Consider the following 21968-nt stretch of genomic DNA (forward strand, 5'->3'; position numbering starts at 1 on the left):
GTTTGTGCGTTTTTATTTATTAGAATATTTAAAAAAAGGGAGAAGCAGGGCTTTAAACCATCCGGTTTGATCGCAGTGTGAGTTCGTCCAACAGAGCACACACAGTGACATGTTGAGTGTGCATTCTGAGGGTGCTCTGAGAGCGCACAAAATGGTACGGGTCCGTTTGGTGCCATTTTGTGCGCTCTCAGAGTTAAGGCGGTTACACACCGGCGAATATGCGAATATACGCAAAATTCGGACTCGTTCCGAATAATTAAAAGACGCTTTTTTCGCTCCGCGAAACTGATGTGGAAGCTTGCATTGACTTTATAAGGTTTTTAAAAAAAAACTATTATTCGCATGAAAAAAATCGCCCCGGTGTGTAAGGACCTTTACTGTAAATGAACACTGAGGATTTTAGTGTGTCAGGGCTCCACAGACCCAGACAGCTATTGTCTTCTCCCAGCAGGACATTGTAGGAACCCACCCTAACATCAGCAGACCCCCCCCCCTTACTGTTTCAACTCCCACTTCCAATCCAACTTCCTGTTTCCCTATAAACACGCACACGCACATGCGCACACGCACACGCACACGCACGCGCACGCGCACGCACACGCACACGCGCACGCGCACACGCACACGCACACGCACACACACACACACACACACACACACACACACACACACACACACACACACACACACACGCTCCTCTGCACAGCAGACATACCCCATACCTTCTGTGGTCAGTTGTTTTAGACAATTTCCCTGAATTTCTGAATGTGAATTACTGCCTTCCCCCATGTGGGATCAATGAAGGTCTCTCTTGTTTCATGTACTCATTGGTGATAGATTGTGCATTCATACTTAATATTTATGGATATAATATACAGTACCATTATTTTAACTCAGTCTAATAACCAGTGCAGGTTTTTACTGTCAGACTCTCTATAATTATGTTATCTTTAGTTTATCGTATTCTTATCTCTCTACTCGTACCTGTACGAATCGTTTCACTGTTGCTGCTACACCTGATATGTCCTGAGCCGGAGATCAATAAAGGTTTATCTTATCATAATATCAATATGTCATCTATGTGTCTCATCACTGACTGCAGTACACTGAACTCATTCTGGTGGAAAAAAGGCCTCTAAGGTGTTAAAAGTGATATTTAATTTGTGTTAGAATAAGTGTTAAAGGGATAGTTCACCCAAAAAACTACTTTTTTTCTATGGATTAGTCACCCCATGGAGACTTGAATTCATGGATTTTTTATGTTTTGGTCACATTCCTAAGCCAATAATTTGATGACCAGCGGACCGGTAGGCAGCGGTTCCGGTAGGAGACACAAAGGAGACTCTTTGGTCATCAAATTATTGGCTTAGGAATGTGACAAAAACCAATAGAATATCCATGAATTTAAGTCTCCATGGGGTGACTAATTGATAGGAAACAAAGTAATTTTGGAGGTGAACTATCACTTTAAATAGCTCTACATTCTGATAGCAAGCATTATTATATAGAGTGTTTGTTCAGTAACGGGGGTCTCTCCGTCTCTCCAGCTCTTTGGTAATGCATTGTCAGGTCGGGATACTAATTATAAACAATCAGGAGAGAGAACTCACACAGGACACAGGATGAACAAGAGAAAAGGGAAGTGATGACACAAAGAAATGAGCAGAGGAGCTGGAACACTATAAGCTGATGAATGGGTACTCTCTCCTGATTGGATGAAATTAGCGACCCAACTGGGTTAGTTTATTAAAGACGAGACGAGGAGACCCCTGTTACTGAACAGACACTCTAAAATAAAATACAAATATATCTAAACCGATATTTAGAACCAATAGCCAACTTATAACCGAATAATCGAGAAGCAAGGATTTTTTTATATAGTAGTTTTTTCTTCTTCTGATATATCAACAAAATGTCATTTTTCACTGTCCGTACACCAACTAAATCGAAAATGTTGGTGTACAAAAACTAGTGAAAATAGCCGAACTACAAGCTTAAATAATCGTTCATTAATCGGAATCAAGGCAAAAGTTTAGAATAATCAAGATATTTAATTTAAGTCATATCGCCCTGCCACGCTCTATAGCAATGATTATTATAAGAATAAAGAGCTTTAACTTTAACTTACAGTTTACACTATCTTTAATTATTCACCACTAATTGGTTGGTTGTAACCAATTGTGATGACGATCTAGGAACTAGGAGTGTCACCTCTGTAAACATACACAGCAAAATCCTCAGTGTTCATTGTTCAAGTATCCATTTGTAACGCTGAGAGTGTACAAATGGAACCAAATGGACCCGGCACTCTCAGAGTCCATAATTAAGAAAATGGCTTGCACACTGAAAAATGAACATTGAGCCTCTTTGGATGTAAAAATGTAGGGTTTTTTTACGTACAAAAGTGCAAAAATAAGTGGACGTTTCGGTCAGACCATCGTCAACGTATTTCACCATGTCACTTTTTGCACTTCTGTCAGTAAAAGACTATATTTCTGCATCCAAAGATGCATTTTTCATTATGCTAGCCTTTTTCTTGTTTATGGACTTTCATGCTGGCCTCTCGCCCTAGTAAGCCTTGAGTTCAGAGTGCAAAACTTCTCTACCCTTTTTACACTCTCAAGAGTAAAAAGACCACTGATGCTTGGACAGTGTGCTGATCATAATAAACAGAGGTCTTACCAGAGCGATGGCACCAACCATAGGTAACGGTTCCTCCTTCTCTTTCTTCTTCTTCTTGCCTTTCTTTTCATCATCGCTGAATTTCATTTCACTGCAGGAGGGAACAGAAACATTGACCGATGAAATGAGAGGAGATCAGATCACTCCAAACATCAACAGGAGGAGAGAGAAGTAAAGCCAGTGTTCATTTCGTCGACTAAAACTCTTATGTGTCATTGAGGAGCATATTTTGAATTATACATTTCTAATCAATGGAGCAATTATTTTAGATTTCTCCTTTGAAGTTACATCATGGCAAGGTAACTACACAAAAAAAAGAATACACACACACACACACACACACACACACACACAGAAAATGACAAAGGACACACACACACACACACACGCACACGCACACACACACACACACACACACACACACACACACACACACACACACTAACTACTACTAACTAACTAACTACACAACCCACCCAAACCTCTACCAAAGTGGTCTTGCCCTTTAAGTCTGGCTACCACTATTACAGTCACCATTACCTTATAGAACAATATTTTGTCATTCCAGCTGTTTTGAGGCATAGAGATATTAGGCCTACCTGAGAAACATCCTTAGATTCCGCATGCGTATGAAGTGGGTAAAAACATTATATCAGAATACATTTACTGTTATTAAGCAGCCATTTTGTTTGTAAGCATTTTACAGTATTAATAGATCAGGAAAAAAACAACAACTTTATAATATACTATTCAACGAGCCCTATACAGTATAGGAGCCTATAAAAGCCTGCTAATTCACAATACAGCATATCTTGACATGATATGGATAATGGAGCAGGATTAACTTGGAACTACCCTTTTCAGGGAAGGTAGGGGCATTTTTATTTTTATTTACAAATGTGGTGAATCACTTTATGGATACATTTCAGGACTTTTGAGTAAGTCCACTTTTTGCTATTTCCGCCTATAATAAGGCCCTATATAAAAGGCTTCTGATTCACAATAGAACCAAATATTGGCATTCTGATTGCTTTGAGGTGTAGGGACACTACCTGTAGACCATCTGTGGTCTACAGGTAGTATGATGTAAAAACAACCAGCAGGTAGAAAATGACAAAGGATTTACTTGGAACTCCCCTTTTCAGAGTATAGGCTCTTTTTTTTTTGCCACTTCATGGATACATTTCATGACTTTTGCATCAAAAGTAAAACGTGTGACAATCCATTTCAAGAAGGGGACATCGTAAAGATATTTAAAAAAAACTATGTCACATTTCGTTCTACCCCGGGTAGGGCGGGGTATCTCCAAAACTAAGGCTCTTTTTGAGGGTTTCTTCCTGCACCATTATGACGAAAAAACTGGTCTAAACTAAGCTGATGAACCAGAGAATGTCTAAAGAACCACACAGGGGCTGAACAGGTTCATTGTATGACTGAGGCGCTATGTACTGTAGCAGTGGTTCTCAAAGTGGGGTCCGGGGACCCCCAGGGGTCCTTGAGGGGGATTCCAGGGGGCCCCCCAGCTAAATGAGTTAATATAGCATCAAGATGAGTCTAATCACTTTAACCCTGTAGGCCTATACATCAGCTATTTGAAAATAGCCGATCTATAAGCTCACAACTGCTGATGAGTGGTAGTCTACGGATTGCAGCTTTAGCCCATTCAGGCCAGGAACGCATCTGTGCTGTCATTTTAAGATTCCTTTGGCTATTCAAAAATAGCAGATCTACAAGCCCATAGCGCGGCACTCGGTGCCGTGCTATGAGCTTGTAGATCTGCTATTTTTTGGGGAGGAAATCGTGGGTCTTTGAATATTTATATTTTTAAAGCGAATATTTTGAACTCAAATCTTTGTTTCTGGGGGATTCTACTTAATGTCTAACAGTCCTAACAGTTTTTATTTTTAAAACATATGTTGCTATAATATCAGTGGTTCTCAAAAATTATATGTATTTGGCCACGGACCCCCATCTCAAAATATGTTGTTCCAGGGACCCCCAGAAGTGGTAACAGAGTTAAAAATGTTCGCTTTAAAAATATATATATTCAAAGATTTGCACAAATTTGCACACGATTTTTCAAAACAAATTGTAGATCTACAAGCTCTGTATATCTGCTATTTTTCAATAGCCAAATAAATCTAAAAATGACACACAGATGCAGCGTTCCCGGTCTTAATGGGTTAATTTAACTAGACGAGAAAAGATGCCTTAAAATGTATAATAATAATAAGCTAAAGAAAACAGTTGACACTTTAATGAAAAAGTCCTTGCCTTAATTCTCCGTTCTGTTGGTGTTTGTTCTTCTCCATGTCTGACAGCTCACCAGGTTGACCTTTATACCCACCTGCTGCGGATGAGAAATAGTCTGATTAGCAGGGGTGTAAAGTAACTAAGTACATGTACTCAAGTACTGTACTTAAGTAAACTTTTTAGGTATTTTGACTTTACTGGAGTATTTGCAATTTTCAGTACTTTTACCTCTACCTCTACTACGGCACATATTAGCCTATACTTTTATACTCGACTTCAATTATTAGAAAACTTTAGTAAGTTACTTTGAAGACTTAGATTACAAAATATACATTGACTAACCACTTCAGCCCTATATACATTTTGGCCATTTGAAAATAGCCGATCTACAAGCTCACAATGTGTCGCGATGCCATGCATTGTGAGCTTGTAGATCTGCTATTTTCAAAAGATTTTTAATACATTTTATACATTTGAAAACTTGTGAAATGGGACCTTCTGCATAATTAAGTAGCCTACTTTCTACTTTTTGGTAGCCTACTTTAAGTACATTTTGCTACCACTGCTTTTGCACTTTTACTCAAGTTCATTTTGAATTTTTACTTGTAACAGAGAGTATTTCTACATTGCAGTATTGATACTTTTACTTAAGTAAAACATTTGAGTACTTTTTCCACCACTGCTGATTAGCCTACAGTTTGATATTAAGCCAATTGCTGTAACAAGATTCACTGTTATGAAAGACAGACGCTGCTCTGGTTGTTATTGTACAGAATACCGCATAGAGTTATATAGCCTACCGAATACCGCATAGAGTTATATAGCCTACCGCAAAGGCATGGTTATTAGAGCTACTATAATGGATTCTCCGACGCAGCGCCACATCAAAGATTATTGTAAAAATCATTATAATAAAGTGTGTTGTTGTGTCAGGCTTACCGTTTCCTCACCGCGTTCCGTCCGGACCTAACCTCTCTCTCTCTCTCTCTCTCTCTCTCTCTCTCTCTCTCTCTCTCTCTCTCTCTCTACTCCTGATGGTGGTCAGTGGCCGTCTCTCCCTCTCTCCCCTTATCTGTGACTCTCTCTCTCTCTCTCTCTCTCTCTCTCTCTCTCTCTCTCTCTCTCTCTCTCTCTCTCTCTCTCTCTCTCACACTCCCTCTGTCACTCTCTCACACTCCCTCTGTCACCTCTCGCGCACACACACACACACACACACACACACACACACACACACACACACACACACACACACACACACACACACACACACACACACACACACACACACACACACACACACACACACACAGCACACTTTCTCTCTCTCCCTCTCTCTCACACACGCACGCACACACACACACACACACACACACACACACACACACACACACACACACACACACACACACACACACACACACACACACACACACACACACACACACACACACTTTGTGACTTTCTCTCTGTCAGACCTCTCTCTCACACACGCACGCACACGCACGCACAAGCACGCGCGCGTTTCTCTCAGTCTTGCGTGTGACGGGCCTGGCGGCAGCAATGCTTTTATAACGGACCATATTCATAAACAGCATGTGACTCTGCACTTTACAACTCCCTGTTTAGTTGGCAAATACAACTGTTGAAAAGGTATAGCCTATTGTGGAAAAAAACGGTTATTGCTAAATTGGACCTACGCACGCACGCACGCACGCACGCACGCACGCACGCACGCACGCACGCACGCACGCACGCACGCACACGCACACACACACACACACACACACGGTCAGAAGACTCAAGTTATACCAACAGCATTAACTCATGCAAAAACATTTAAAAAGATGACCAGTACAACCACAGTCTTCTACTGTTGACCACTGGGAGCTGACCAGTACAACCACAGTCTCCTTACGTATGTTTTTATGTTTTAAACCCGTAAAGCACTTGTGACTTTGTCTATGAAAGGTGCTCTATATAGATACACTAGCTGACCAGTAACCACAGTGTTATTATGATCAACTGAGGGTTAAATGCCATGCTCAAAAGGTTAGGATAAATTGAGAAGGGTGTGTTCCAATACGACTGTTTTCATAATCAAATGATGTTCTATTGTTAATTTATTCTTTGAGACACTGTATTTCGGGCCGTGGCCGAATCCGCCAACGGAACGTACACATTGTTACATTTTATGGGTAGCGCAACATTTGGTAGTGCAGCTAATTGAAAAATGTAATTCAAACTTTCTGCGATTCTGCCAATAATCATTATGCTTTGAGACGCCTCTGAGTTTTTGGCTGGGCCAAACAAGGGAATCACGTGACGTTGAGCCCCTTCCCCTATTCGCTCATACTTGGAAAAAAACAAAATAATAAAACGTGGTGTGTTGATGTCACCTGCTGACATCACATCCTGGGTTGTAGCCTCTCATACAGTAGACTAGAGCAGAGTGCGTGTGAGGAAATGTATAATAAAACAGTTAAAACAGCTCATGTCAAGGTCACTGTGTTTCTGACCTAACCGCCTGAGATCAGATTAAGACAGGGTGTAGCACGGCTGGCATTGAACCTGTGACCTTTCTGTTACTGCACATTGACAGTGATCGATTCAGTGACCGCCCACACTTTGTCTCAGCTCAAACAATCAGTTGGATGTTAGCATTGCCGTTGTTGTCCTTGGCTACACATAGCCTACTGCCTACCACTCAAACTCCACAGTCAAACCAAATCAGTGGTTCTCAAACTTTTTCAAGCCAAGGACCCCCAAATTTCTATATAAATGTTTGGCCACGGACCCCCATCTGACCCCTAGAATAGAAGATTTGTGTAAAAAAAAACAACGAAATTATCCAAAATTGTCTACACATTTTCGATATTTTTCAAAACCTCAAAAATAGCAGTGTGGAGTTTGCATGTTCTCCCCCTAGGATAGGTATCCTCGCAAAAAACATGCAGTCTCTATACTGCCTCCCCCTGGTCAGCCAGGGCGCCTGATAGGGAAAGGAACTGGTTGGAATAACGTGTTCCTTCCACGCGCTACGTCCTATACCGGGGAAACTCCCCCCTGTCAGGTGATAAGAAGTGGCCTGCTCACTCCTCATGCATTGAAGAAAGTATGAGCTCAGTTCGGGGCTCTCCCTAGGCTGGCAGAGGGAGAGTAGCGCCCAGGATTACTTAGGCAATTGGCACTGGGTGAAAAATTGTGGGATACAAATTTAAGAAATAAGTAAAATAAAAAATAAGACCATTGTATGTATTGTATGTAAATAAAAATAAGACCATTGTATGTATTTGCCAAGTTTGTAGGCCAGTATTTGAATGGTCCTGTTCCTCTCTAAGGGGCCTGATGGAGCTGTTTTCTCCCTATCACCCACACAAAGTATCAGACACTTTCATAAAGAGGCGACAAAGAAAACCAGACTCAGGACACAGGCAGCCATTGGATGTAGTGAAATATCTTGTATTAACAGACAGAGAGATATGGAAGGTTACAGTATCACAGGTGTTTACGCATCATCGGTCGTCGTCTCTCTGAAGTTTAACAGAGAAAGCACTGGACTTTAACAGCGTCCGTTAACATAAACATATGACATCATGGAAGACAGATCAAGCGTCCCGTCGTCGGAGGTGTAATCCTGCCATTGGTGGAGAGTGATGATGCTAGTTGTCGTCAGATGAAGATGATGAAGATGAGGATGGTAGATGATGAAGATGATGATGATTGTGTGACAGTTTATCTCTGGACAAACAGCGTCCACATGTCTGGGTCAACACATTGACCTCGGCTCTGACCTGTCACTGGTCAGTGGTGATTTCGTGACACTGAAGGAAGGGTTAGCGGAGAAAAGAACACCGATAGGAAGTGTTCTCAAAACAACAGATAGCCACAGAAAGCCTGTAGCTAGTTTGACCTTGCATAGACACAGAGAGAATAGGAGTACAGAAGCAACATTTAACATGACTGATTTAGGCCAATATGAAACCATTATATTAAATTGACATTTTAAGCAGGTTTATGACCCTAGACACATTATGATAATTATGATAACGAGATTTAACTCTATCAGGGCCAAGTTTGTAGGCGTTAGGTGTTAGGGCCAAACCTCAAATAACCTGAGGTACGTGGAGTAATGTTGCCTTTGTGGTTCTAGCATAATTCTATACTTGTAGGCTTGTGTACTCCTGCTATGGTGCCTCTGTACTCCTGTCATGCGCCAGGTGGCCTTGCCCTATACACACACACACACATTGACTGTTGAGGTAGCCTACTATAGTGTTCTGTATTTTGATTTGTATGTATAATTATAATGCGTTGTGGGGGCAAACTGTAGTTTTGTTTTATTTTATAGGCGTAGCTCCATTGCTGCTTTTTCCCCTTTGTTAGAGACCATAATGTATTTTGTATTGTATTTTATTTCATTAATAACCCAACTGCCACGTATTGTCATTTCTATTGCTAATTGTCATTTCTTGTTACCCAGATAGTTGGAGGCGACCACAGTGGCACTGTGGGGGAGAACGGTCTTCTATGTGTGTGGTGTGTAGTGTGCACCTAACACACCTATAAGTGTGTAGTGTGCACCTAACACACCTACAGTATAAGTGTGTAGTATGCACTTAACCCACCTATAAGTGTGTAGTGTGCACCTAACCCACCTATAAGTGTGTAGTGTGCACCTAACCCACCTATAAGTTTGTAGTGTACACCTAACCCACCTATAAGTGTGTACCTAACACACCTATAAGTGTGTAGTGTGCACCTAACACACCTATAAGTGTGTAGTGTGCACCTAACCCACCTATAAGTGTGTAGTGTGCACCTAACACACCTATAAGTGTGTTGTGTGCACCTAACCCACCTATAAGTGTGTAGTGTGCACCTAACACACCTATAAGTGTGTAGTGTGCACCTAACCCACCTATAAGTGTGTAGTGTGCACCTAACCCACCTATAAGTGTGTTGTGTGCACCTAACCCACCTATAAGTGTGTAGTGTGCACCTAACCCACCTATAAGTGTGTAGTGTGCACCTAACCCACCTATAAGTGTGTTGTGTGCACCTAACCCACCTATAAGTGTGTAGTGTGCACCTAACCCACCTATAAGTGTGTAGTGTGCACTTAACCCACCTATAAGTGTGTAGTGTGCACCTAACACACCTATAAGTGTGTAGTGTGCACCTAACACACCTATAAGTGTGTAGTGTGCACCTAACACACCTATAAGTAGTGTGCACCTAACACACCTATAAGTGTGTAGTGTGCACCTAACACACCTATAAGTGTGTAGTGTGCACCTAACACACCTATAAGTGTGTAGTGTGCACCTAACACACCTAAAAGTGTGTAGTGTGCACCTAACCCACCTATAAGTGTGCAGTGTGCACCTAACACACCTATAAGTGTGTAGTGTGCACCTAACACACCTATAAGTGTGTAGTGTGCACCTAACACACCTATAAGTGTGTAGTGTGCACCTAACCCACCTAAGTGTGTAAGTGTGTTTTACAGCGCTGTAGTGAAGTGTTTGAACCCTCTCCCTACTGGTTGGAACTGGTTGGAATAACGTGTTCCTTCCACGCGCTACGTCCTATACCGGGGAAACTCCCCCCTGTCAGGTGATAAGAAGTGGCCTGCTCACTCCTCATGCATTGAAGAAAGTATGAGCTCAGTTCGGGGCTCTCCCTAGGCTGGCAGAGGGAGAGTAGCGCCCAGGATTACTTAGGCAATTGGCACTGGGTGAAAAATTGTGGGATACAAATTTAAGAAATAAGTAAAATAAAAAATAAGACCATTGTATGTATTGTATGTAAATAAAAATAAGACCATTGTATGTATTTGCCAAGTTTGTAGGCCAGTATTTGAATGGTCCTGTTCCTCTCTAAGGGGCCTGATGGAGCTGTTTTCTCCCTATCACCCACACAAAGTATCAGACACTTTCATAAAGAGGCGACAAAGAAAACCAGACTCAGGACACAGGCAGCCATTGGATGTAGTGAAATATCTTGTATTAACAGACAGAGAGATATGGAAGGTTACAGTATCACAGGTGTTTACGCATCATCGGTCGTCGTCTCTCTGAAGTTTAACAGAGAAAGCACTGGACTTTAACAGCGTCCGTTAACATAAACATATGACATCATGGAAGACAGATCAAGCGTCCCGTCGTCGGAGGTGTAATCCTGCCATTGGTGGAGAGTGATGATGCTAGTTGTCGTCAGATGAAGATGATGAAGATGAGGATGGTAGATGATGAAGATGATGATGATTGTGTGACAGTTTATCTCTGGACAAACAGCGTCCACATGTCTGGGTCAACACATTGACCTCGGCTCTGACCTGTCACTGGTCAGTGGTGATTTCGTGACACTGAAGGAAGGGTTAGCGGAGAAAAGAACACCGATAGGAAGTGTTCTCAAAACAACAGATAGCCACAGAAAGCCTGTAGCTAGTTTGACCTTGCATAGACACAGAGAGAATAGGAGTACAGAAGCAACATTTAACATGACTGATTTAGGCCAATATGAAACCATTATATTAAATTGACATTTTAAGCAGGTTTATGACCCTAGACACATTATGATAATTATGATAACGAGATTTAACTCTATCAGGGCCAAGTTTGTAGGCGTTAGGTGTTAGGGCCAAACCTCAAATAACCTGAGGTACGTGGAGTAATGTTGCCTTTGTGGTTCTAGCATAATTCTATACTTGTAGGCTTGTGTACTCCTGCTATGGTGCCTCTGTACTCCTGTCATGCGCCAGGTGGCCTTGCCCTATACACACACACACACATTGACTGTTGAGGTAGCCTACTATAGTGTTCTGTATTTTGATTTGTATGTATAATTATAATGCGTTGTGGGGGCAAACTGTAGTTTTGTTTTATTTTATAGGCGTAGCTCCATTGCTGCTTTTTCCCCTTTGTTAGAGACCATAATGTATTTTGTATTGTATTTTATTTCATTAATAACCCAACTGCCACGTATTGTCATTTCTATTGCTAATTGTCATTTCTTGTTACCCAGATAGTTGGAGGCGACCACAGTGGCACTGTGGGGGAGAACGGTCTTCTATGTGTGTGGTGTGTAGTGTGCACCTAACACACCTATAAGTGTGTAGTGTGCACCTAACACACCTACAGTATAAGTGTGTAGTATGCACTTAACCCACCTATAAGTGTGTAGTGTGCACCTAACCCACCTATAAGTGTGTAGTGTGCACCTAACCCACCTATAAGTTTGTAGTGTACACCTAACCCACCTATAAGTGTGTACCTAACACACCTATAAGTGTGTAGTGTGCACCTAACACACCTATAAGTGTGTAGTGTGCACCTAACCCACCTATAAGTGTGTAGTGTGCACCTAACACACCTATAAGTGTGTTGTGTGCACCTAACCCACCTATAAGTGTGTAGTGTGCACCTAACACACCTATAAGTGTGTAGTGTGCACCTAACCCACCTATAAGTGTGTAGTGTGCACCTAACCCACCTATAAGTGTGTTGTGTGCACCTAACCCACCTATAAGTGTGTAGTGTGCACCTAACCCACCTATAAGTGTGTAGTGTGCACCTAACCCACCTATAAGTGTGTTGTGTGCACCTAACCCACCTATAAGTGTGTAGTGTGCACCTAACCCACCTATAAGTGTGTAGTGTGCACTTAACCCACCTATAAGTGTGTAGTGTGCACCTAACACACCTATAAGTGTGTAGTGTGCACCTAACACACCTATAAGTGTGTAGTGTGCACCTAACACACCTATAAGTAGTGTGCACCTAACACACCTATAAGTGTGTAGTGTGCACCTAACACACCTATAAGTGTGTAGTGTGCACCTAACACACCTATAAGTGTGTAGTGTGCACCTAACACACCTAAAAGTGTGTAGTGTGCACCTAACCCACCTATAAGTGTGCAGTGTGCACCTAACACACCTATAAGTGTGTAGTGTGCACCTAACACACCTATAAGTGTGTAGTGTGCACCTAACACACCTATAAGTGTGTAGTGTGCACCTAACCCACCTAAGTGTGTAAGTGTGTTTTACAGCGCTGTAGTGAAGTGTTTGAACCCTCTCCCTACTAAGCCCTCTATCTCTCCTCCCCCTACAGTCTGACTGTGGCTTCTCTTACAAGTGTATTTTATGTTTTAATAGAGCCGTTTCACCCTTTTAACATTACATTGACCATTAAACTGCTTAATTAAATTGTAACTTCCATTTGTGGAGTATAATATCATACTGTTGGGTTTAAAATGAATGTACTTGATTATCTTGAGAAGCACTTATCTACTCCCTTTATTTACAAACAAACCTGTGTTGACATTCAGTGTGGTTACTTTAGCACTTTCATTGATTCCTTGGGTGAAACTCCCAAGGTGGCGTAGTCGAAGTTACTGATCTGTTACGTTTCTGCCATGGTTACATAAGTACATTTACTCAAGTACTGTACTTCAGTAAAGTAAAAAAAAATCCATTTACTTCTACTCCACTACATCTCAGAGGCAAATATTGTACTTTTACTCCACTACAATAATAAATTGAGTTACTAGTTACTTTGTAAATTGTTATTACTATTATTACCACAAAACATGCATTAACGACTTCAGCCCTATTTATATACTTTGGCTATTCAAAAATTGCCGATCTACAAGCTCACAAGCTTGTAGATCTGCTATTTTCAAAAGACTTTTAGACATTTAGACGGGCCATATACTGCATAACTAGTACTTTTACTTTTGGTACTTTAGGTACATTTTGATGCCAATACTTTTGTACTTTTCATTTTGAATTCCGGAATTTTACTTATATTTCTATATTGCAGTATTGGTACTTTTACTTAAAGTAATACTAGGTAACTTTTTCGACAAAACTAAAGTTAAATTGTATATCTTTTGTGAGTGGCAAAAGTTTCACAACATCCACTCCATGAATTTCACCCCCGAAAGCCTTTTATTTATATATTTTCTATTGAACGGTGGCTCGGTGAGCCTTTCCCGCGAAAATGACGTCATCTGGCCGGAAAACGGAGGCGGAAATGCACCGGTTTCCTGTTTGGCCAGGAACTACCGCACCGGTTTCCTGTTTGGCCAGGAACTACCGCGCTAATAACAAAAAGGAAACTCAGGCTGATTTTAAGAGATTGTATGATTTGAAGGTCGAAAAACAACAGAAAAAGAAAACACCGCTCACGGTAACTAAAGCTCCACTGGCTAAGAGAAACGATCCACAGATCGTATAAAACAATTAAAAGAACGCTTTTTGAAACGCTTCCGTCTTCCGGTGAAAACAAATGGAATTCTGGGTAACAGAGGAATAAACAAACGGCTTGCAGTGACGGTAATGACCAGCAGAGGCTGCTAAAAATCGTTATTTGTGCACCTGCACTGTATAACTTTAAGTAAAAATAAAGTGAGTACTTTTTTCAACCACTGCCCCCTAGCGTTGGCATGTAACCTACTTCTGCTTTATGCATATTTTAAATTTGTTTCTATCGATTAGTCACCCCATGGAGCCTTGAATTCCTAGAGATTTTTTTGTTTTTATCGCATAAGCCAATAATTTGATTACTGGCGGACTCAAAGAGTGGACTCCGCCGGTCATCAAATTATTGGCTTAGGCATGTGACAAACACAAATATCTCCATGAATTCAAGGCTTCATGGGGTGACTAATCGATAGAACTATCCCTCTAATACAGCATCAATATCTGTTCAACCACTTTAAACCTATACACATCAGCTTGTTTTATGGTCATGATTCACCAGGAGCCTGGATGGCTTGTTTCCAGGCTTAACATAATTAATTTAAATATTTTCGGAAATCTCTATGGAGAAAATGAATGGGCTCTATGGAACCACAAAATGGCCACCACTTCTATGCCCTATAATGGCTGCGTGAGACAAGTGAACACCCTGTAGGCTATTATAATCAACTCTTTTTGTTTGGAAATTTTGCATTCTAAAGTCACAAATATGAATATGATAAGAATATGAAGGGAGGAGCTCGGGAGAAAAAAAGATTTGAGGACAGGTCAACGACAGGCAAGATTTTGTAAATTCTAAGTAAATTCTTAGTCGGGGACACCCCTGTCAACTCACTGGACTAGGTTGAGAGTCGGTGTCCTTCATTGGTGTTCAATCATTATTCTTTCCATACTGATGATTTTTCAGTTAAAACATGAATAAAGAAATTGCGTTTGACGATATTTTCGTCCAAATTTTAGGGCAACAGATAAGGGACAACTTTTGATATTCAGAGAAAGCACTGTGAAGCATAACGACCCCCAACACTGCGGATTAAACTAAAGGCTCAAGCTGCACCACTAAACAATATCATGAAACTGAGAAAACAGCCAGCACTAAATGAATGTCCTTTTTATGTATTTTTGCCTCACCCAGACAGAGCAATGGACATGTTTCAACCTAATAGGTCTTCCTCAACAGGATGTGAGGTTTAATAATACATACAATTTATAAAGCGCTTTTCTAAATACTCAAGGCGCTTTACAAAAACAGAAACAAAATAAAAACATCTTTATTGGGAAAACTAGTTAAAAAATTAAAGGTTAGTGCAGGGTGGCGCTGTCGCCTCACAGCTGGGTTCGATTTTCTGGGTTCGATTTTCCGGGGACGTTGTGGGCACTGGGGGCGTGTTCTCTCCTCCGCGACATCAGTGCCCATACCCTAGGTGGGGTTGGTGAAAGAGCCTCTCTGTGTGGAGTTTGCATGTTCTCCCCGTGTCTCCTAGGGTAGGTACCCTCACAAAAACATAGAGTAATGCTGGTCTCTATACTGCCTCCCCCTGGTCAGCCGGGGCGCCTGATGGAGGGGAAAGGAACTGGTTGGAATAACGTGTTCCTTCCAAGCGCTACATCTAACCAGGGAACATCCCCCCTGTCAGGTGATAAGAAGCGGCTTGCTAGCTCTCATGAGCTCGGCTCTCCCTAGGCTGGCAGAGGGAGTGTAGCGCCAAGGATTAATTAGACAATTGGCACTGGGTGAAAAATAAAAAATAAAAATAAAGGTTGAAGGTGGAATTGAATTAAGTAGGGAATGAGAGTCTGAAAAAGGTGGGTTTTGAGTGTGAATGTTTAAGTGGTGTATGATGCAATCAAGCCCAAATTAAAACAGGTGCAAACTGTCATCACCTCGACAGCTAATAATGCTGTCTCTTTATTATCAATAGGTACGGGGAAAAGACAAAAACTATGTGAATTACCATGCAATAGAAGTGATTCAACATTAAAATACACATTGCGGGATGATCACATTGAGTCAACTATCTATACATGAATATAGGCCATGTGACTCATGAGATTCAAAAAAATATATATGAAGAATAATCCAGGCTTTCCAGCAGGGAAGTTGCATATGATTAGTGCGATATAGTAATGTGTTTATATTCTCCTTCATTTGTTAAAACTGTTCTATTAAAATTAACCCAGATGGGACAAAATTAGGCAGTAGTAGAGGCCACAGCTGACCGGCAGCCCAGAGCAGATGTCCTGCTGTGCTGTGAGCTTCAAAGGAAGTCCACATACCAAGGAGTAGTTGACGGAAGCTAGTGGGGGTAGGTCAGATAAGGAGCTAGGAGATAGGGCAAAAACAGGGTTAATGGCTGACTGAGCAGATGACCAGAGCCAGCCTGCTCTGGGGTAACAGGAAACCAGTGCCAAACGCAGTGCATTATGGGGGATCAGCAGGTCCTGTGGCTTAAGTCCACCCTGTGGGCGGATCTTCCTGTATGTAACCTAAAGTTATAAAAGGTCTTGTTTCGCTAGAAAACATCAGATTCACTGACAGAGAGGAGCAGGACTAATAGTAAAGTTAAAGAGCTGAACACTGTAATAATTGTATTTCTGATGTGTTCACAATGGAGTGAGGATTCATGTCATTTAATATTGTTGTGTTATGTGTTTCGTTCTCATTCCAGGTTTAATAACCTAACTGGATCTAACTCCCTCCTCCAAGTCGCCCGTTCCTGGGGAGATATTCCAATCATACTAGGCTGGAGAAGACAGAAAATGTGATTTGGAATATAATTGAACAATATATGAAAGAAATGCACACAGCCATAGAAAAGACAAAAAAAAACCTTTTTTTAAAAGTGAAAGTTGTTACTTATAAGTGGGGTTTATAACTATTGAACCAATGAAAAATATTAAGAAGAGCTTGTGACTAAGTAATAACTTCATTCCTTACATGAGAAAGGGCTTTTCTCCTGTGGGCGTTTCTCCTGTATGTCTCTTCATGTGTGTTTTTAAATCATCCTTTTTACTACAGCCTTTGCCACAAATTGCACAGGTAAAGGGTTTTCCCCCTGCATGAGTCCAGAGGTGCCTTTTTAGATGACTCGGTTTGACAAAGCCTTTCCCACAAATTGTACAGGTAACAGGCTTTTCTCCCGTATGAATCATCATGTGATTTTTAAGATAGCCCCGTTGACTAAAGTCTTTGCCACAAATTGTACAGGTAAAGGGCTTTTCCCCCGTATGAATCATCATGTGAACTTTTAGATTACTCGTGTTAACACAGCCGTGTCCACAAACTGTACAAGTATAAGGCCTTTCTCCTGTATGAGTCCTCATGTGATATGTGAGAGAGACAGAGTGCCCAAAAGCTTTGCCACAAATGGTACACATATAGTGTTTTTCCCCTGTATGCAAAATCATGTGTTTTTTTAAACCACCCCTATTACGAAAGTGTTTGTCACAAACTGTACAAGCTACAGGCTTTTCCCCTGTATGGATCATGGTATGTTTCTTCAGACTATTGCGACGTTTAAACATTTTGCCACAAACTGTGCAACTTAAGGGTTTTTCTCCTGAATGCGAAATCATGTGACTTTTTACATCAATGCTCCTCAAAAAGTGTTTGTCGCAAACTACACAAGCAAAAGGCTTTTCCCCTCTATGGGCCATTTTGTGGTAATTCAGATTTCCCCTTTGAGTAAACATTTTGCCACAAACTGTGCAACTAAAGGGTTTCTTCACTTGGTGAGTCTTGATAAAGTGAGTTTGTTTTGGGACAGCTGCCAGGTCCGTGGACAGCTTGTTGCTCAAAGACAGAGATCTTTGTCCTTTCAGATGTTGTGTCTTCTGTGATTTCAGTGTGTTTAAAGCTGATGGACCTTCCTTGGTCCCCTCCCACTCACTGTCTTCAGTGCCAGATTCAGCCTCCCACTCATCACTGTCTTCAGTATCAGATTCAGAACAATGTGAAGAGAGGAGCTGGTCATCACTAGTTGGTCGTGATGCTCCACAGTCCTCTACATCAGTTTGTGTTTTCATTTGTTGAGTTGAGGTGCTGGCTACAGGCTCTATCTCCCTATTTTCATCATCACCTTCACTTTTCACTGCTAGTAATGTCAATGTTGACCCATCAACCTCCTCTGGTCTTTGAAGTAGGTCCTCCTGTTTCTCTTTAATCTGTGGAGGCTCTGGTTTCTCCTGGACCAGACTGGGGCTCTTCTGCTGTTCAGGTGAAACCTTCTCTTCATACCCAGGGAGCTGCGGGAAGTCTAAATAGACACAAGTAGATACATCCATTAAATATTTTAACTTTAACATTTCCCATGCAATGCTGTTGTAGCTGTGCTAGTTGGAGGAACTTCCACTGTAAATAAATGCTCAATTCAGTCCATCCTCATTTATCAGAGACTGCAACCATTATTCGCTGCAACCATTCTAATTCACCAATACTCTGGGACTGTGATTGAAATGGACAACCCAGTGACCAGAACGAAGCTCTGACACTGGACATTTCTGCAAACTACCAATTCATTGAATATCTATGTTTCTGGACAAAACATAAAAGGCTTCCAACTGTGTGTATAACAATGGTTTTAATCTATGGTGGCGCTGGTGGCTATTTTAAGGGAATAGAATAAGGATAGTATATAATAATATAATATTCTGTTCATGAAATAGCAAACAATGAGATATGTTTGGGGGGCGCCCGCTGGCCTTGCGGTCTGGGCGGAAGTGCAGCCCGGCAGTGCGTCGCAAGCTCGAGTCCCGTTCCCTACGACCTTTGCTGCATGTCACTCCCTGTCTCTCTTTCCCTGTCCATCCCCACTGTATACTATCTATAAAAGGCAGAAAAAGCCCAAAGATATTTTTTTTTTACACCCCAAAAAAACAACAACAATGAGATATGTTTCACGCACACATTATTATTCTAATACCCGGGACTTTTTAAATAACTTAATAAATGACTTGATGTTTAACCACCCCAGCATCCCAATTTTGAGGGGAAGATTCATCAAAATGAATCTACAAGCTCACCAAAGAGATTTGGTGTAGATAGAAAAAAGAATGCACCAAGTACAGTGCAACTCAGGTCCGTTGTATTAAGTATGGAGGGTCTAAGTGGTTAAACTGATGAATTCCAAATATTATCAAAGTATTTTGCGGTACCCCTGGAATTGCATATATTAAATAGTTTTTTCGTTTCCTGAACAATGAGCGTTTTGGAGTTAGCAGGTTCGGGCTGGACAGCATATATATATATATATATATATATATATATATATATATATTCCCACCCTTCAAATTTGATAATCAGACAGAGATTTAAACATTCCCTGATTTAATTTAAAATGGTTTCCCATGTTTGTTTTTTTTTGTATAATGAGGAAATAATTATATTCACACAACTGAGAAGACACCCAACCTGGGAGGTCTTTTATAGAGCTAAAAATGGACGCATTTGCCCTAGGTGTCCTATCTAGGTGTCCTATCTGACGTGATCTCTCAAGACAGATTCAGAGCTCCGCAGCTGAATCTGTAGGCCTAACCAAAACCAGGTGGAATTGGAAGGAAATTACCTGTTACCCCGCCAACCTTCCTTTTTCCGATCCTCCTCAAATCCCAAAACCGCTTCTTGATTTGTTGGACAGACCTGGGGATGCCTGAGGACGTGGAAACGGCCGCCGCTACCTCGGCCCACGCCTGGTTCACCACCGATTTTCGGGTAGGCTGGGTCGATGTCCCAAAGATTTGAATTTGACGTGCCTTGACCTCATGCACGAGCATGTTGGTCTCATTTTGTGTGAGGCGCACAGCACGGCGTCTTGGCTCCATCTCCTCCTCTCGCTCTCCTCCCGTTTCTGGTGGTGGGGCGTTGCCAGATGCGGACAAAGTCCCGTCTTCCCCGACCTCCTCCTGGCCGGATTCATCTACTGTGGACGGGTCATCTGTGGAAATAACATAAAAAATAACTGCATTGTTAACTGTGTTGTTAATTTACAATAAATTGTCATTTATTGTTGTTATTGTAACCGCCAACGGTCACCAAGCAGGCACCCTGGCCGGCTGTTCTTTTAACAGCATGTTAATTTCCTTTACAAATGAGGGGCTAAATACATATAATACTCCCCCCCCCCCCCTTAATTACAGTACGTTTAAGGCCCAATAGAGCATATTTGAGTATACTTAGGAGTAACTGACAGATTTTTTTGTTATAGATAGATTATTTTGATATCTGAATTTAAATCATATGTACATTTCCTTTACAAATGAGGGGATAAATACATATAATACTTTCCCCCCTTAATTATAGTACATTGAAGGCCCAATATTTCCACACATCTTCCTATATTCAAATTTCCTTAAGGGAGGATGGACAGGCGGACGAACAACATTGTCACACTCATTTCACCATGATCTGCCATAACCATATAAGGACTTTCCAGCCAAATATGTACTGTGTTGTCTAACCTCAATGTGTCATCATGGCATCAGGCTCTAACAAATCAGTCAGCAATGACTGACAGATACAGAGATCTCCATATATGCCCATAAAATAGACACGGCATGACAGATACAGATCTCCATATATGGCCATATCAGTTGGATCACTGGTGCAACGTAGCTGTGAGGTGGATGTGAGGTTGATGTAAGATGTGTGAGGTGGGCGCTAGCCGAACTTCTAGTAATAATCTCTGCAGTGCTCGGGCCCTAATAATGTCATTAATAAGGTATGTGATGAATGTTATACGCTGGGTTTACTAGGCATGTTATTGACTGTCATTACGGGGCCTGGACAGGAGGGGGCACAAGTACACCAGACTAGGAGTAAAGGTAGCCAGTAGGAAGTATCCGCCCACTGGGGGCAGTACATGTATGTTGGCGCGTATTCTCCCTGTGTGTGTGTCCGTGCTTGCAAATAAACAAAGCAGCCTGTGCCTGTTGATAATGTATCCGTTGAGTGGCGTCTTCTATATTCAATATATTATGAATGACAGACATTGTGCATAATAATGTCCGATAATTATGTATAATGAACACAAGTCTGTTGTTTCTGACCTTCCATATTGTGTACGGCCTTACCTTGCTCTCCCACCTCCCCAAACAATAGACCAAAACCAGGTGGAATTGGAAGGAAATTGAATTACCCGTTACCCCTCCAACCTCAAACCCCCTAAAGCCGTCAATACTTTTGGGGAAGAAAGTAGAGGCGGCGACGTCCTCGGGTGATATCAGAGCCTCCACCATAGCCGATTCACCTCCCGTGGCCATCTGTTGCCGTCTGTTAGCGACGACCTTTGGAGTGAATATGTTATAAAGAATTTCAGCAGTAGGCTTATGATACAAAGAGACAAATTGATTAATCACCATGAGCCATTGGGGCCAAAGAGCATATTCAACATCTATACAGGCTGTAGAGGCAACCTAACAACAAATAATTGCCAGTGAGAGGGATATGGTGTGAACTGTGAAGCTTTTCCAGACGCGTGGTTTTTGACAGTAAATCAGGTCTTCTCTTGAGTGCATTTAAGATGTTTATTTGGATTGCAGGATGATGACAGCAAAACAAAAGCCGGGTGTTTAACTGATAACTAAACAACTAACTGTGATAAATAAATAAACCGAAATTAACTCAAAACAAACTAAAAAAAATAACGAAAACACGCACGGTTGAAAAACTGTATGGCTTCCCTCTGGTGATTCCCAATCCCTAATGCTGTGCACCTGTGACATCCCCAAATAGTAGGCTGTACCCTGAAATTGGCTGAGTCCCCGCCTA

At 41.5% G+C, this 21968-nt stretch overlaps 1 protein-coding gene across 1 annotated transcript in view; it reads right to left on the reverse strand.

Moving 5' to 3' along the window:
- LOC308084539 (ATP-dependent translocase ABCB1-like) overlaps window positions 1-21968 on the reverse strand; it is a gene marked incomplete at both ends in the record, with an annotated part of 84313 nt that overhangs the window by 43821 nt on the left and 18524 nt on the right. The window contains 5 exon segments of the mRNA XM_080427206.1: window positions 2683-2773; window positions 4957-5029; window positions 18094-18459; window positions 19768-20136; window positions 21337-21484. Of these exon segments, the coding sequence (XP_080283332.1) occupies window positions 2683-2773; window positions 4957-5029; window positions 18094-18459; window positions 19768-20136; window positions 21337-21484 (1047 nt within the window).

The sequence above is a fragment of the Gymnoscopelus braueri genome (assembly GCF_963280865.1).
Source record: "Gymnoscopelus braueri genome assembly, chromosome: 4".
In the NCBI taxonomy this organism is placed as follows: Eukaryota; Metazoa; Chordata; class Actinopteri; order Myctophiformes; family Myctophidae; genus Gymnoscopelus; species Gymnoscopelus braueri.